We start from the raw sequence: 17,918 nt of genomic DNA, 5'->3' as shown, positions 1-17,918 counted from the left end.
GCAGGCAGTTTCAGCACCAGCAGCACTGTTTGCAGCTGCACAACCCTGTTCCTTGAAAGCATTTCTGCTCTGATCAAATTTCACCAAGAATCTATGAAGAGACCTGTCAAAAAAATCTGTTAGCTCCATTTCCTTAGCAGGATGCAGTCTGTAGCACTCAACTGGTGTGGTGAAACAGAATCAATCGATAGAAATCTCTTCAGAGTCTCACAGAATCCCAGGGATGGGAAGGGACCTCTGAAGACCATCGAGTCCAAACCCCTGCCAGAGCAGGATCACCTAAAGAAGGTCACACAGGAACATGTCCAGGCAGACCTTGAAAGTCTTCAGAGGAGACTCCACCACCTCTCTGAGCAGCCTGCTGCAGTGCTCTGCCACCCTTCACAGTAAAGAAGTTCCTCCTCATGTTTAGATGGAACTTCCCATGTTCAAGTTCATGCCCAGCACCCCTTAACCTGTCACTGGGGACCACTGAGAAGAGTCTGGCCCCATCCTCCTGACACTCACCCCTTAGATCTTTGTAAGCATTGGTAAGATCTCCCTTCAGCCACCTCTTCTGCAGGCTAAACAGCCCCAGCCCTCAGCCTTTCCTCCTAAGAGATCTGTTCCAGTCCCCTCAGCATCTCTGTGGCCCTGCACTGGGATCTGTCCAGTAGTTCTTCTTGAGCTGGGGTGCCCAGAACTGGACACAGTACTCCAGGTGAGGCCTCACCAGTGGAGAGTAACATCCCTAAGAGTGGGGGAGGAGAACCTCCCATAGGAAGATGGGATGAAAGTGTCTCTTCCAGCAAGCAGTTGTAGCAGAAGAGTGATCCTCAGTGTGGTGGTGCCTGATGGAGCACACTTACCTCTCCACACTGCCAGGGAGGGACCTGCACCCCATGAAACAAGGTGGCACAGGAAGGGCTGCACAGCAGGTGCTCACGGCAGAGCAGAAACTGATGGACTTCACTTGGGAGGCTACTGTAGCACGGGACTGCAAGACTCATGGAATCATTTAGGTTGGAAAAGACCTTCAATGTCATCAGTTCAGCCATTAACCCAGCACTGCCATGGCATTTAGCCACACAGCTTTCAAACCTCTCCAAGGGTGGGGACCCCACCGTTGCCCTGGGAAGCCTGGTCCAAGGCTTGACAACCCTTCTGGGCAAGAAACTGTTCCTCATGTCCAACCTAAACCTCCTCTGGTGCAACCTGAGGCCACTTCCTCTTATCCTACTGCCTGTTACTTGGGAGAAAAGGAAGCCCACCTCATTGCACAACATCCAGAGGTGACCAGAAGGGAGTCCAGAGGCCACAAGCCTATGCCTGCAATGCAATGTCTGCACACAGAGATGTGGCTGAACCAGCATCTGTCAAACCAGGTCTAAGGCAGCAGCTGTACTGGTGCCAGGGGGGAAGGAAATGCTGAAGGAGATTCAGTGGGAAAAAGGTTCTGCCAGAGGCTTCAGTCCCTGTTAAACTGCCTCATGATGGCATTCAACAAGTCCAAGTGCTGGGTGCTGCACTTTGGCCACAACCACCTCAGGCAGTGCTACAGGCTGGGGGCAGAGTGGCTGAGAGCAGCCAGGCAGAGAGGGACCTGGGGGTGCTGATTGACAGCAGCTGAACATGAGTCAGCAGTGTGCCCAGGGGGCCAAGAAGGCCAATGGCATCCTGGCCTGCATCAGGAACAGTGTGGCCAGCAGGAGCAGGGAAGTCCTTGTGCCCTGTGCTCAGCACTGCTTAGGCCACACCTTGAGTCCTGTGTCCAGTTCTGAGCTCCTCAATTTACGAAGGACATTGAGAGACTTGAAGGTGTCCAGAGAAGGGCAAGAAAGCTGGGGAGGGGTCTGGAGCACAGCCCTGTGAGGAGAGGCTGAGGGAGCTGGGGTTGCTTAGCCTGGAGAAGAGGAGGCTCAGGGGAGACCTTCTTGCTCTCTCCAGCTCCCTGAAGGGAGGTTGTAGCCAGGTGGGGGTTGGTCTCTTCTCCCAGGCACCCAGCAGCAGAACAAGAGGACACAGTCTCAAGCTGTGCCAGGGGAGGTTTAGGCTGGATGTTAGGAAGAAGTTCTACAGAGAGAGAGTGTTTGGCCATTGGGATGTGCTGCCCAGGGAGGTGGTGGAGTCCCCACCCCTGGAGGTATTCAAGATGGGATTGGATGTGGCACTTGGAACCATGGTTTAGTAGTCAGGAGGTGTTGGGTGACAGGTTGGACTTGCTGATCTTTGAGGTCTTTTCCAACCTTATTGATTCTATGATCTCCCACACACAGCCACTCCCCTGGGAGCTGGCAGGGGTCTGACCCTTGTTACCTGTCTGCGACTTCGTGGTGGCCACATAGCTCTGGTTCTGAGGTAGTGACTGGTGAAGGCCTGGGAGAGAGGGCAATGGCAACGGTTTCCCAAACTCCAGGATGTTTTTGTTGCCTTCCTCCTTGGGTTCTTTTCGATCTCTGCTGTCTCTCCCATCTTTGGGGTCTTTACTTGCATGCTGGAAGACAAAATGCAGTTACACTGAGGCTCTGCATTAAGACAAACTATCAAGTAAAATAAAGCAACACAAACCCAACAACCCCCCAGGAAGCACACTGAACTCCTTTCTCTCAGGACTAACCACTGTCACTTGAAGACAGGACCACACAGCCCAAGCAGCACACAGCCCCTCCTCCAGCACGTGGTGTTACTCTGCTTAAAGGCTATGAGACACTCCCAGCCTGCTGCTTCTGCCCTGGTTGAGAGCTGCTGCCCCTGAAGGGCAGAGGCAGAGGGGCAGATCCAAAGCAGCTGCAGATCATGAAAAGCATGAGGCTCTACTTTCTCAGACATTTGGTTGGCTCTGGAGAAGACAAATGCAGCAAATACAGCTGTTCCCTGAAACACCCTGACTGTGGCTAGCACATCAAGCAAGCCCAAGAACAGAGTCTTAGAACCACAAATTGCCTCAGGTTTGAAAGGACCCTCAGAGGTCATCCTGGCCACCTCCCCTGCAGTCAGCAGGGACATCTCCAACTAGAGCAGCTTGCTCAGGACCCCATCTGATTTGACCTGGAATGTTTCCAGGGATGGGGCCTCAACCACCTCTCTGGCAAGCTGTTCCAGCATTTCACTAGCCTCACTGCGAAGTGCCATGGCCAGAAGTTTCCTGAACACCTCCAGGGACAGTGACTCCACCACCTCCCTGGGCAGCCTGTTCTCATGCCTGCCCACTCTTGTAGCAAAGACATTTCTCCTAATATCCAATCTCAAATGATGCTTTGGGGTTCTCCTCCACTGACAACCAGGAGGCAGGTTTGGCAGAGAGAAAACCAAGAGCACAGACAGATTACAAGCTCTGTGCTGGCAATGTCTTAGTGCTGCTCCACTTGCTGGTAAATACTTGTTACAGAATCACACAGCAGCCCAGAATGGTAGGGGCTGGAAGGGACCTCTGAAGATTGAGTCCAACCCCCCTGCCAAAGCAGGATCACCTAAGGCAGGTCACACAGGAACACATCCAGGCAGGCCTTGAAAGGATCCAGAGATGAAAGTTCCACCACCTCTCTGGGCAGCCTGGGGCAGTGCACTGCCACCCTCACAGTAAACTTCTTCCTCATGTTCAGGTGGAACTTCCTGTGTTCAAGTGTACAGCCATTACCTCTTGTCCTGCCACTGGGGACCACTGAGAAGAGCCAGGCCCTATCTTCCTGACATCCACCCCTCAGCTATCTGTGAGCACTGATAAGATCCCCCTCAGCCTCCTCTTCACTGAGGATTTCTGAAGCTACAGCCAAAACACCAGACCAGACAGAGGCACCCAGGCACAAGAAGGGCAGGGCTAAAAAGCAGCAAATGACAGAAACACTCTTTGAAGTCCAGGGTCAGTCCTCAGACACCTCTTTCAAGTGAGGTGACCTTGTGAACAAAGGGGGAAGAGGCTGATTCTCCTCATCACAGCTCTGCCATGTGCAGGCTGCTGGCACAAGGTGAGGGGGCCAGGCGAGCTGTAATGATAACCAGAAATGACCTGCAGGAAAAGGCCATCAAACTGCCACCCATGCCTGCCCCAAGCCCATAACTTATGCCTCAACTGCCACAGCTCTTCTTCAAAGGCATCTATCTGGTCTTGGATTAACAATTTCAAAGGCCACAAATCCACCAGCTCCTTTATGCTGTTCCAATGCTTAATTGCTCTGCCTGTCAAATAATGAAATGCATTAAGCCTTTTTAGACTGAATTAAAAAGCTGTGTGTCATCAGAAACCCTCACTGCAAGCAGAGCCTTCTGGATTGTGACCAGCTTCTTCTGGGTTTGTATCTGTGTATACCTAAAACTTCCACTTCAGTAAGTCTTACGGAACAATGTGGGACTGACCATGCACCAAAGTCCCCTAGAACAGAACAGAACAGAACATAATAGAACAGAATAGAACAGAATAGAACAGAACAGAACAGAATAAACCAGGTTGGAAGAGACCTTCAAGAACATCAAGTCCAACCCATCATCCAACACCACCTAATCAACTAAACCACGGCACCAAGCACCCCAGCAAGTCTCCTCCTGAACACCTCCAGTAATGGTGACTCCACCACCTCCCTGGGCAGCACATTCCAACAGCCAAACACTCTCCCTCTGTAGAACTTCTTCCTCACATCCAGCCTAAACCTCCCCTGGCACAGCTTGAGACTGTGGCCTCTTGTTCTGCTGCTGCTTGCCTGGGAGAAGAGACCAACCCCCACCTGGCTACAGCCTCCCTTCAGGGAGTTGGAGAGAGCAATAAGGTCTTCCCTGAGCCTCCTCTTCTCCAGGCTAAGCAACCCCAGCTCCCTCAGCCTCTCCTCACAGGGCTGTGCTCCAGACCCCTGCCCAGCTTTCTTGCCCTTCTCTGGACACCTTCCAGCAACTCAACCTCCTTCGTAAATTGAGGAGCCCAGAACTGGACACAGGACTCAAGGTGTGGCCTAACCAGTGCAGTGTACAGGGGCAGAATGACCTCCCTGCTCCTGCTGGCCACACTGTTCCTGATGCAGGCCAGGATGCCATTGGCTTTCTTTGCTGCCTGGGCACACTGCAGGCTCCTGTTCAGCCTACCAACGACCAGCACCCCCAGGTCCCTCTCTGCCTAGATGCAGGGAGAATCACAGAATGGTTTGGGTTAGAAGGGTCCTTCAAGATCATCTGGTTCCAACCTCTTTGCAGTGAGCAGGGACATCTTCAACCAGACCATGCTGCTAGAAGTCCCATCCAGCCTGGCCTTGAGCTCTTCCAGGGATGGGACATCCACAACTTCTGAGGGCAACCTCTTCCAGTGTCTCACCCCCCTCACACTGAAGTTACTGAAGTGGCCAAAGACAGAATATCTTCTTTTTGAGTCTTCCAAAAGTAAAAACACACAACAAGCAAAGCTCCAGTTCTGGAGCCCCTATGACAGGAGGGATCTGGAGGTGCTGGAAGGTGTCCAGAGAAGGGCCAGGAGGATGAGCAGAGGGCTGGAGCACCTCTCCTGTGAGGACAGACTGAAGGGGTTGGGGCTGTTCAGTCTGGAGAAGAGAAGGCTCCCAGGTGACCTCATTGTGGCCTTCCAGGATCTGAAGGGGGCTCCAGGAAGGCTGGGGAGGGACTGCTCAGGATCTCAGGCAGTGATAGGACTAGGGGGAATGGAATGAAGCTGGAGGTGGGAAGATTCAGGCTGGAGGGCAGGAGGAAGTTCTTCCCCATGAGAGTGGTGAAGCCCTGGAATGGGTTGTCCAGGGAGGTGGTTGAGGCCCCAGCCCTGGAGGTGTTTAAGGCCAGGCTGGATGAGGCTGTGGCCAGGCTGATCTAGTGTGGGGTGTCCCTGCCCATGGCAGGGGGGTTGGAACTGGCTGATCCTTGTGGTCCCTTCCAACCCTGCCTGATGCTATGATACTATAAAGCTGACTAATTAAACCCTCTGTTAGTTTGGCAGCCCCCACACAGCATTCTCCTCACAGCCCAGCAGTTAAGAGATCTTTCCATTACCTAAGCAAGAAAGGTAGCAACCACTGAAGAGAAACCAGACCAGAACTGCATCTGTGTGCTGGTACAAGGATGCTGGCACAGGCCCTGCAGGTCCTGCTTTGGCACAGGACAGCTTTGAAAAGCACCACAGAACTGCCATTCACTCTCACCACCTGAAACACCTCCAGCTTTGACAGAGAAGCTTTTATCTGTTCTCTTCAGCACTTTCATCTCCAGCACAGTACAACCTGTACTCGGCCCTGCTGAGGCTGCTCCTCAAATATTGGGTCCTGTTTTGGGCCCCTGGCTCCAAGGAAAACATTGAGGAGCTGGAGAGTGCTCAGAGAAGGGCAATGAAGCTGGGGAAGGGTCTGGAGAACAGGGCTGGGGAGGAGCAGCTGAGGGAGCTGGGGGTGTTTAGCCTGGAGAAGAGGAGGCTGAGGGGAGACCTCATTGCTCTCCACAACTCCCTCACAGGAGGCTGCAGTGAGGTGGGGGCTGGGCTCTTCTCCCTAGTCTCAGGTGATAGGATGAGAAGAAATGGCCTGAAAGTGTGCCAGGGGAGGGGTAGGTTGGAGATGAGGAAAAATGTCTTTGCTGCAGGAGTGGTCAGGGATTGGCACAGGCTGCCCAGGGAGTCCCCATCCCTGGAGGTACTCAAGAAACCTGTGGCCATGGCCCCTGGGGCCATGGTTTAGTAGCCATGGTGGTGCTGGGTTGATGGCTGGACTGGATGGTCTTAGAGAGCTTTTCCAACCCAAATGGTTCAATGATTCTAAGCTTGAAACCAAAGCCAACTAGGCAGGAGGACTAAATGAGCCACCACTGCAGCTGTCAGGGAGCAACCCCCTTCTCTCTGTTGTACAGAGGGGTAACATGGACTCTATCAAACCACTGCCTTGGAAGAGCACAGGGCAGCAGCTCCCAGGGATGTCTGCCTCTACCAACTGGTGAAGGGGATTTTAGCAAGCAACAGCAGGCTGCTGTAAGACGGGGTGCCAAGCAGTGCCCATAGGGGCTGCCATGGTGCCCCTCTCCCTGCTGCAGAACTGCTTTTCCCTACTGAATTTCAGCACAGCTGCTGGGGATCCTGACCTGGCCTAAGCCTCACCTTGGAGCAAGGATCCTCTTCTTCTCCAGGCTGAACAACCCCAGATCCCTCAGCTGCTCCTCACAAGCTCTAGACCCCTTTTTATTTATTCTCCTTTGCTTCCCCTGCCTCGAGGAGACACCATCCCCATCCGGACCTGCTTATCTTGGGAGTTTTCTGCACTTTAGAGATGGTTTCAGACTGCTGAGCAATCCCAGATGCCTGCAGACCAGCAAGTGCCACCTGCCTGGCCCCAGGAGATGAACACAGAAACACTCTCAGCCCAGGAGCTCCTGCAGAGCAGCCACAGCCCAGGCCAGCAGTGCTGGGCACCAACATGGAGAACATCTCTCAGCCACAGCAACACCTGGCTGCACAGACAGCAAGCAGCTCACCCATCCTGGGCTCAGGTGTTTAGAGGCAGCACTGCTTACAGGCACATCCTGATGAATATGGGGAGAAACACCACCACGAGGAGAGGGTCTCCTCCTCCAGGCTCTGTCTCCCCCCAGTGACACTGGACCCCTACTTTTTGGGCTGAGATACAGATCCCAGGGAGCTTTGCACTGTTTCTTCCAACACTTCACAGTTCCACTGGCCCAGCCCTCTGCAGAGCATAAAAACACCCCCACCACCAGAGCCACACACCTCAAGCTACAGCCTGGTGGTCACCAAGTGATGAATAGAAACATAACCTGGGATTCCCAGCTCAGCCATCTGCTCCTTCTAGCTCCAGAGATAACTGCAGGGTGGCAGTCACTCCCTCTACCATTCTTTATCCCTTCCAGACATGTCTTGATGATGTCAAGCTCAGAAACTGGGAGTTTCTAAGCAGGAGAGGCCTTCTCCAAGCACAGCACTCATACACCACCCAACAGCCAGGCTCCTTTCAGGCTGCTGCCTGGCCCTGGAATCTTTTGGGCTTTCAGTAGGGCTGTAAAGGGATTAGGAAGGAAAGGAAGATTCTTGCAGAAGGTGCAAGTCTTGTGTTAGTGAACACAGGAGGGGAGCAGGAATGAGGCTGTAAGCAACTCTCCTGAGGTCCCTGCTCAAAAGCCACCTCAACATCAGACACCATCAATTGAAACTGTCACCTGCTTCAGAGTCAGCTTCGATCCCAGTTCAGGAAGCAACTCCTAAACAGAGGAAAAAGCTGAGGTTACATTGGTGAGGAAATTGGCTGCTTCCTTTCAAAGACCAGCCCACACATGCAGGAAAAGGCTACCAAGCTCCCTTGACAGGCATTGGGTTACAGAAAGTAATTCCTTCAGCCCCAGTGTGTTTCTGCAGGAGCCAGGGGGAGCAGAGGCTTCTACACACTGCTGGCAACACACACCACCTTCCTCCTCTCCTCCTCCCAGGTCTGCACCAACAGTCTACCAAGGAAAGAACAATGCTCTAAAAAACAGGAGCAGAGACAATGACTGTGTCCTGTACCACCAGCTTCTGGGGGATTCCCAGAGCTTCCTGGACTCTGGCACCTGCTCTGAGGCTGCTTTTGAAGGGGAAAAGGTGGGAAGGTGGAGGCTGGTGCAGGAGGAGTTACTGCAAGGCCATGCTGGAGGAGCCTCTTAGAAGGAGCTCAACAAAGCACTGATCAGGCCAGAAGAATGACAAGCAGCAAAGGCCTCTGCTACTCAGAACAAAATAGGATGTCAGTTGGAAAGACAACAGGGGGAAATTAGGGAGTAATTAGCAGGAAGGCTGAACAAAACAGATGGTTTATTGTCTCCCAGAAATGAGATCAGATCTTGGGTTGACATTCAGATGGCTTGAGGGGAGAACATGGGAACAGCCTCTTCTTCCCAGCCCTCTGCTGAGTTTTGCTTCTCCCCCTGTTTTAAAGCCCAAGGGAAGTGGGCAGCAGCACTGAGGGCCAGGGATGCACTTGCTAGGACAGCCCAACACCTGCAGGCTTTGGTCTCTGAAGCTGCCTCTTGCTGTGTGAGCAAAGCAGCAGCAGCAGCAGCTCCTGAAAGGGAGCTGCAAAAGCACCTGCACACCTTGCAGGCAGCTTCCCAGAGACAAACCTTGAAGCCCAAGGGGCTGCATAAGAATATTCTTTTGATGTACCATGAAACATGAAGCACTCCCTCCCAGCCCAGCAGCTGTCTTTTAGAAGGGAACTGCCTCTTTCAGTCACTGTGCCCCAAGAGATCTTTCCCTGAAGAATCTCCCCAAGTGTCTGGGGCTTTGCCTGGCCTCACTGAAGTGCACACCAGGCTGCTGGGGGAAAACTGGGAGGCAGTTTTGGTGGCAAAGCCTTCTTTGGGGAGGAGACAGCCTCACGTGAGATTGGCAGCAGGCTGCAGGTGTTGCAGCTGGGCTTCCCCTGTGGCTGCCCAGGCTGGGCTTACCCACAGCAGCAGGGGGGAGAGGGAGAGTCAGATGCAAGCAGGGGAAATGAGCAGTTGGGGAAGCAAGGTGGGACATGGTGGGAGGTGTGGTTTGTGCCTGACTGGGCAGGCTGTGTGCCCATGAGCTGTGCAATCCTGATGTGCTCCTTGGACACCCACCTGCTTCCACACGCACAGCCAAGGGCACCTTTCCCCACCTGGGGCTGGCCAGGGGCCACCCATCTCTTCTTTTCCCTCCCTCCCAGCTCTAGACCACAGCATTTCACAGCTTTGAGACCTTTCATCATACCACTGCTGTGCTGCAACAAGTGGGTGGCAGCTGAGCATCCCTGGTCCATAATATGCTGGGAGCTGAGAGGGATCCCCAGCACCAACCTTCCAAAGCTGCAGCACCTCTGGGAGCATTCATCTCTGTGTAACCCCCACTGCCAAGCAGGGCTCACACTCCTGTCCTTGACCTACTGCAGCATGCTTTAAGGTCAGTCTCTCTCCACCACTGGACATGAGAGACAGGACACTGGAGAGAGTCCAGTAGAGGCTACAAAGATGCTGAGGGGCCTGAAGCATCCCTGTGAGGAGGAAAGGCTGAGAGCCCTGGGGCTGGAGAAGAGCAGCCCCAGAGGGGATCTGATCAATGCTCAGCAAGAGCTAAAGGGTGGGGGGCAAGAGGACAAGGCCAGACTCTTCTTCAGTGGTTCCCAGTGGCAGGAGAAGGGACAACAGAACAAATTAGATCCCAGGAGGCTTCACCTGAGCATAAGAAGAAACTTCTTTGGTGTGAGGGTGCTGGAGCCCTGGCACAGGCTGCTCAGGGAGGTTGTGGAGTCTCCTTCTCTGGAGAGATTCTAAACCCTCCTGACCACTGTGATCCTGAGCAAGCTGCTGTGGGTGCCCTGCTTTAGCAGGGAGGTTGGACTGGATGATCTCCAGAGGTCCCTTGCAGCCCCCCCCCAGTTCTGTGACACAAGGAGGATGTGGTTCATTGGCGCTAAACACAGAATGTCACAGGGATGGAGACTAAATGTGTGCAGGGGAGTTCCAGCAGCTATTCCCTACCTTTGGCAAAAGAACCCAAAATTAGCCAGAAGCACCAAACTCAGGCAATGCCAAAGACAGGCCCATTTCTGTTGACTCCACTGTAACAGGAAGGCACCAGATGACTTCACATTAGTGCTGCCAAACAGAGAGGGACCTGGGGGTGCTGACTGACAGCCGCCTGAACATGAGCCAGCAGTGTGCCCAGGGGGCCAAGGGCATCCTGGCCTGCATCAGGAACAGTATGGCCAGCAGGAGCAGGGAAGTCATTGTGCCCTGTGCTCAGCACTGCTTAGGCCACACCTTGAGTCCTGTGTCCAGTTCTGGACCCCTCAGTTTAAGAAGGACATTGAGAGGCTTGAAGGTGTCCAGAGAAGGGCAACAAGGCTGGGGAGAGGCCTTGAACACAGCCCTGTGAGGAGAGGCTGAGGGAGCTGGGGTTGCTTAGCCTGGAGAAGAGGAGGCTCAGGGGTGACCTCATTGCCCTCTACAACTATCTGAAAGGTGGTTGTAGCTGGGAAGGGGTTGGTCTCTTCTCCCAGGCAAGCAGCACCAGAACAAGGGGACACAGTCTCAAGCTGTGCCAGGGGAGGTTTAGACTCGAGGTGAGGAGAAAGTTCTTCCCAGAGAGAGTTGTTGGCCATTGGAATGTGCTGCCCAGGGAGGTGGTGGAGTCCCCATCCCTGGAGGTGTTCAAGAGGGGACTGGATGTGGCACTTGGTGCCGTGGTTTAGTTATGAGGTCTGTGTTGATAGGTTGGACTTGATGATCCTCGAGGTCCTTTCCAACCTAAGTTATACTGTGAGACTGTGATACATCTACTTTTGCTTCCTAGAACAAGAGGCAGAACTCTGTTCCACTAAGTGATGGTAAATTCACCCCTTGGGACTCTGGGGTGAAGATTCCTGAATGAGTTGCTATACCACCAGCAACAGAGAGAGAGAGAAATGATCATCTGCTGTACTACTCTAAGGACAGGGCAAAGCAATCAAGTTGTCCAAGATATCAGCTTCTTGAGAGCTTCCAAGCTTAGGAGGAGGCTCAAGTTAACATGCTCTGCTTAATTTCCTTTGGGTCAAACTTCTAAGAAATCCAATTTGTTTCCCAGGCTGCTCTAGATTTCAGCAGACAGCTGAGGAGCAACCCAGCCAAGAGAGAAAGGCTGCTTAGGGCCTCACATGGAACTGATGGAAAAGGTAATTGATAAAAGGTAATTGATATAGAGAATCATAGAATCATGGAATAGTAGGGGCTGGAAGGGACCTCTCCAGATCAAGTCCAGATCCACTGCCAAAGCAGGATCACCCAGGAACACATCCAGGCAGGTCTTGAAAGTCTCCAGAGAAGCAGACTCCACAACCTCTCTGGACAGCCTGCTCCAGGCCTCCAGCATCCTGACACCAAAGAATTTTCCTCTCATGTTGAGGTGGAACTTCCTGAGCTCCCACTTGTACCTGTTGTTCCTTGCCCTGTCACTGGGCACCACCCAAAAGAGCCTGGCCCCCACCCCTCAGATTATTTATAGACACTGATCAGATGCCCTCTCAGCCTTCTCCTGTCCAGACTAAACAGCCCCAGGGCTCTCAGCCTTTCACCCTTAATCACCCTTGTAGCCTCCACTGGACTCTCTCCAGCAGATCCCTGTCTCTCCTGAGCTGGGGATCCCCAAACTGGACACGGTCTCTAGAAACACACTGGGGATGAGAGCTGACAACAGCCACGTGACTCTCATCTACCACCTCTGTCTCTCTGTGGGGAAAGAACAAAGGGAATCAAACCCTCTACATGAAGCAAACCAATGCCCTCAGCAGGACACCTCCCAGTGCCGCCTGGCCCGTGCAGCAGGGGGTCCCTGTCACACCCTCAGGGAAAGCCAAGAGCAAGTGCAGCAGCAGCAGCAGGAGGCACAGTGACTGCTGGCCATATACATTACCAGGCTGGGGGTGGGTTTAGGCATTGTCTTCCGTGCTCTGTGGACCTTGACTTCAGTGTTAGCAGCAAGGGCTTTCTTAGCATCCATGTCCTTACTGCCCTCCCCGAGCTTGCTCGGCACGGCGGCCTGCAGCTGAGAGAAGGAGCCCACAGTTCTGCCTTTGCTCCCTCCTCCTGGCAGGGTTTTTGCAGCGTGGCCAGTGAGAGAAGCAAAGGTGCTGGTAGTCCTTAGAGGCTGCTCCTGTGCCATCTGCTTGGTTAGGATATACCCATTGCTGCCCGTCAGGGCGCTCTGGGGGAAGTCATTGGCCTTCAGGTGGTTCTGCTTGCCGGCCTCGCCGTCCCGCTCCGAGATGCCGTTCTCTGCTATCCTGTTCAACTTGCTGCCAGAGTCCTGCTGGCTCACTTTTGTGTTGTCCTGAGTGGTTTTAGCTGGGTTTGGGTGGCCACCAGCCTCGCTGTGCTCGCAGGAACCGTTGGTTTCGCCGTCCACTGCCATTTTTGGTTCCCCTGCTTGCTTTTCCGTCGCGCTTTCATCTGCAGCCATGGCATTAAACCCTGGGGAAAGAGGGAGGGTGAGGAGGAAGAGAGGAGAAAGGGAAGGGTCACAAGTGGCCATAAAGCTCAGGGGGCAGCTCCTTGAGAGTGTCCAACAAGGAGCAGACCTCCCCTCCAGTGACCTGCTTGCTGAGAAGGTGTCTCCACCCCTCCATCCAGCTTGCTCACCCACCTGCCCGGCTTGCCTGGATCCTCAGCTGGTGACAAGCGGGATGGGTGGCTCAGCTGAAGGCAGCACGCTGCAGATGTGGCCATTTGTTCCCAAAGAGGGACTTTCCCAGGCAAATATTATCTTTAGCTCCTCCAGTAACTACATTTATTGGACCATATGTCAATGCTTCCCATGGCAAACATAATCCTGCCCAGCCTTGTATTCAGATCTCTGGCAATGCCCTGAGCAGGGCCAGACTGACACAACCAGTGCTTGCCGGGAGGGCTGGCCAGGAGAGCTTTCGTGGCACAGACAGCTCAGCAGCCAAAGGTCTGCACCAGGGCTCTGCCACTACATGAAACGTGGCAAGCAACACCTCCCTGGCAATCCCAGCTCTCCTGGCAAGGGTGTCCAGTGGAGACTGGCTGTTCAGTGGAGACTGGCTCTCTTGCCAGGGTGAAGCAGCACAGGAGCAGGATTCACAGTGCCAGGCCTGAGCAAACCCAAGGGTGAAGCAGCACAGGAGCAGGATTCACAGTGCTGCCCCAGAGCAAACCCAAGGGTGAAGCAGCACAGGAGCAGGATTCACAGTGCCACCCCAGAGCAAACCCAAGGCTGAAGCAGCACAGGAGCAGGATTCACAGTGCCAGGCCTGAGCAAACCCAAGGGTGAAGCAGCACAGGAGCAGGATTCACAGTGCCCCCCCAGAGCAAACCCAAGGGTGAAGCAGCACAGGAGCAGGATTCACAGTGCCAGGCCTGAGCAAACCCCAGGGTGAAGCTTGGTAATCACAATTCTAGACTTCAAATAATGACATGGTTCAAATCAGCAAGATTTTGGCAGACTGGGCAAAAGCTCACACAGGCAGAAACAGGAATGTCCTGGTAAAAAGGGCCTGCAAGAAAGACTTTTTACAAGGGTCTGTAGTGACAGGATGAGAGGGAATGGATTGAAGCTGGAGGAGGGGAGACTAAGACTGGAGGTTAGGAAATTCTACACAGTGAAGGTGGGGAGACACTGGAACAGGTTCTCCAGGGAGGCTGTGGATGTCCTCTCCCTGGAGGTGTTCCAGACCAGGCTGGATGAGGCCTTGAGCAACCTGGGCTAGTGGGAGGTGTCCCTGACTGTGCCAGGGGGTTTGGAACTGGATAATCTTTAAGGTCCCTTCCAACACAAAGCATTCTGTGAATCCAGGTAGAAGCTTTTTCTCCATGCTTCCCCTTCCAGGAATGGATCCCATCAGGTATTTCAGCCCCTGTTCCTGCAGCAGGGTTTGAGACACAACAAACCAGCAGCTCCCCAGGCAACCAGGAGTGACAACAACTCGCTGGAGTGATCACTACAATGATTAGCTCAGCCTGCTGGTAGGGATTCTCTGGATTTCTTATCTTCCAGGGGCCAGGCAGCTATGTAAAGCATCACCACCACAAGTGGGCTGGCAGAGCAGGCAGCACTGATTCACAACCAGCTCCAATCAAAGCAGTTTTCACCTGCAGTGTTCAGCAGGGCCCAGAGTCAAACTGGAGGACAACTTTGCCAGCCAGCCCAGCATGCTGGGTACACCTTACTTCACAGAATCATTTTGGTTGGAAGAAACCTCTAAGATCACCCAGTCCAAACATCAACCTAACACCACCATGGCCATTAAACCATGTCCCAAAGTCCCATGGCCACAGGGTTCTTGAACACCTCCAGGGCTGGGGACCCCACCACCTCCCTGGGCAGCCTGTGCCAATGCCTCACCTCTCTTGCAGGAAAGAAAGTGCAACCTGGTCTAGTGGGAGGTGTCCCTCCCAGTGCCAGAGGGACTGGAACTGGATGACCTTGAAGGTCCCTTCCAAGCCAACCCATTGTGTGAATCTATGAATTGAAGCCAGCCTTGTTTGGGCTCTGCCTAGATGGGTGTCAAAGACCTGCTGTGCTCAACCTGCTCCAGCCTAGTCCTACCTGTAACTTACAAATGGGGACAGTCCTAGTCCTGCTCCTTACTTCCAGCTGGAAGCCACAGATGCTTGGCACAAAGCAGCTTACTGGAAAGTGTCCTCAGACCCTGGTGACGAGCAGGAACTCTTCCATGGGGCTCAGCTCTGACCACTTCTCCAGGTGAGACACCTGCACTAAGTGCTCTATCCCCCCACACCCAGAAAACCCAACCTGTGACTGCCTCCTACACAGACTCTGCTGGCTCAGAGTCTCCAAGAAGAGCTCCAAAGCCTCTAGAAAAAGCTCACCAGTGCTTACTGGAGGGCATGCTGAGGGGCCCCACCTCCAGCAGGCAGTCACTGAGCAGCTCTCCAAGCACAATTGAAAGTCATCACCCTCCATCTGCTGCCCTCTCACACCACCCACCCAGACCACTTTCTGTGTACTGAAAGGTCTGATAAGAGGCCCAAGGGTTTGTTTTGGACAGCAACAACTCTGGGAGAAGGGAAAGAGCTGAGTTTTTCCATTGGTCTTTAACTGTTTGTAAAGCCCTGGGCAGAGGAAGCCAACAGCTGTGTCTGGACTCTTGAAATCCTGGTTCCTCTTTCTGCATGTGGTGCTTAAAAGACTCTGCTGTGGTCAGTTGAACAATGGTTTCAGCAGCCAGTGCCAGAAAAAAAGACCAAAACTGAGCTCCCTAAGCACAGAGGGAGGTTTCTAGTGCTCAGCACTGAGCACCTGGCCAAGTGAAGCCTTCAATATTTTCAGTACTTTTGAGGTTTTGTTGATTTAATTAGAACAGAATAGAATTAAGCAGGTTGGAAAAGACCTTTGAGATCATCAGGTCCAACCTATCACCCAACACCAGCTGATCAACTCAACCATGGCACCAAGCACCCCATCAAGTCTCTTCCTAAACACCTCCAGGGATGGGGACTCCACCACCTCCCTGGGCAGCACATTCCCATGGCCAGTCTCTCTTGCTGGGAAGAACTTCTTCCTAACATCCAGTCTAAACCTCCCCTGGTGCAGCTTGAGACTGTGTCCTCTTGTTCTGGTGCTGGGTGCCTGGGAGAAGAGACCAACCCCCACCTGGCTACAACCTCCCTGCAGGGAGTTGGAGAGAGCAAGAAGGTCTCCCCTGAGCCTCCTCCTCTCCAGGCTAAGCAACCCCAGCTCCCTCAGCCTCTCCTCACAGGGCTGTGCTCCAGACCCCTCCCCAGCTTTGTTGCCCTTCTCTGGACTCATTCCAGCAAGTCAACCTCCTTCCTAAACTGAGGGGCCCAGAACTGGACACATTTAAATACTGCTCACTCCCCCCAGAGCCACCAAATAACTTCAGTGGGTGACTATCAGATAACCTGAACAGGCAGAGGGCAAATATTGCTCTACCTGCCATGAAGGCAACCAAGAGGAGGGGGAAAATAAGCCCAACAGGTAAATGAGAGCAGTGCCCTAGGGGAAATAACAGCTGCATCACTCCAGCAAGTATCATGGACTTCATGAAAAATCCATGAGGCTAAAATTGAAGTCCCAGACAGAGTTTCCCACACACAAGCATTCTTATTGAGTGTGGGAAATGCAATCTGATTGACTGCAGAGGTGTCACCAAACCCCTACAAACAGGCACCAGACATCCAAATCTGTGTGACTAGAGGTGTGACAAAACAGAGATAGGAAATGGCATTGTCCCTGAAGCTGCACAGAGCTGGAGGAGCTGCCAGCAGCTCTTGGGGTCATGGTTGTGACAGGATTATGCACCCACCCTGCCCTGCAGAATAGAATAGAATAGAGCAGAGCAGAGCAGAGCAGAGCAGAATAGAATAGAATAGGATAGGAATGGGATAGGAAGGGATAGGAAGGGATAGGAAGGGATAGGCTAGAGTAGAGTAGAGCAGAATAGAATAGGGATGGGATAGGATAGGATAGAGTAGAGTAGAGTAGAGTAGAGTAGAGTAGAGTAGAGTAGAGTAGAGTAGAGTAGAGTAGAGTAGAGTAGAATAGACCTTCAAGATCATCACATCCAACCTATCATCCAATAGCATCTAATCAACTAACCCATGGCACCAAGCACCCCATCAAGTCTCCTCCTGAACACCTCCAATGATGGTGACTCCACCACCTCCCCAGGCAGCCCATTCCAATGGCCAATCTCTCTCTCTGTGTAGAACTTCTTCCTAACCTCCAGTCTAAACCTCCCCTGGTGCAGCCTGAGACTGTGGCCTCTTGTTCTGGTGCTGCTTGCCTGGGAGAAGAGACCAACCTCTGCCTGCCTATAATGCCCCTTAAGGTAGAATTGGTTAGACTGGAACAAAGCCTTTAAAGTCATCAAGTCCAACCATTAACCTAGGTCTGCTTCTCCACCATGTCCCTGAGCACCACATCTGCATGGCTTCGAAACACTTCCCTGCAACCACTGCCTTGGGCAGCCTGCTCCAAGGCTTGACAACCCTTCTGGGGAAGAAATCTGTGCTCATGTCCAACCCAAACCTCCCCTGGTGCAATTGAGGCTGGTTCCTCTCGTCCTGTCACTTCACAGTATCACAGTACCACAGAATCACCAAGGTTGGAAGAGACCTCAGAGATCATTGAGTCCAACCTGTCACCACAGACCTCATGACCAGACCATGGCACCAAGTGCCACATCCAATCCCCTCTTGAACACCTCCAATGATGGTGACTCCACCACCTCCATCAGCAGCCCATTCCAATGGCCAATCTCTCTCTCTGTGTAGAACTTCTTCCTCACCTCCAGCCTAAACCTCCCCTGGCACAGCTTGAGACTGTGTCCTCTTGTTCTGGTGCTGGATGCCTGGGAGAAGAGACCAACCCCCACCTGGCTACAACCTCCCTTCAGGGAGTTGCAGAGAGCAAGAAGGTCTCCCCTGAGCCTCCTCTTCTCCAGGCTAAGCAACCCCAGCTCCCTCAGCCTCTC

The 17,918-nt window shown here is 53.2% G+C and overlaps 1 protein-coding gene across 17 annotated transcripts in view; it reads right to left on the bottom strand.

Moving 5' to 3' along the window:
- Positions 1 to 17,918, bottom strand: part of EHMT1 (euchromatic histone lysine methyltransferase 1) — a 143,906-nt gene that overhangs the window by 53,354 nt on the left and 72,634 nt on the right. For 14 of the 17 annotated variants that reach the window (XM_068164139.1, XM_068164148.1, XM_068164151.1 and 11 more), the window contains exons 3-5: positions 12,353 to 12,909; positions 8,122 to 8,163; positions 2,296 to 2,473 (exon numbers count right to left, since the gene is read on the bottom strand). In XM_068164139.1, coding sequence (XP_068020240.1) covers positions 2,296 to 2,473; positions 8,122 to 8,163; positions 12,353 to 12,909 — 777 coding nt within the window. The remainder of the gene's footprint in view (positions 1 to 2,295; positions 2,474 to 8,121; positions 8,164 to 12,352; positions 12,910 to 17,918) is intronic. The other 3 variants (XM_068164137.1, XM_068164141.1, XM_068164150.1) reach the window with 1 other exon arrangement.

This window comes from Melanerpes formicivorus, unplaced genomic scaffold (genome assembly GCF_026170545.1).
Source record: "Melanerpes formicivorus ecotype bairdi unplaced genomic scaffold, bMelFor1.0.p_v2 SCAF_77, whole genome shotgun sequence".
Taxonomy (NCBI): Eukaryota; Metazoa; Chordata; class Aves; order Piciformes; family Picidae; genus Melanerpes; species Melanerpes formicivorus.
Note: the sequence above shows the minus strand (reverse complement) of the source record. Positions and strands in the feature narration are given on the sequence as shown.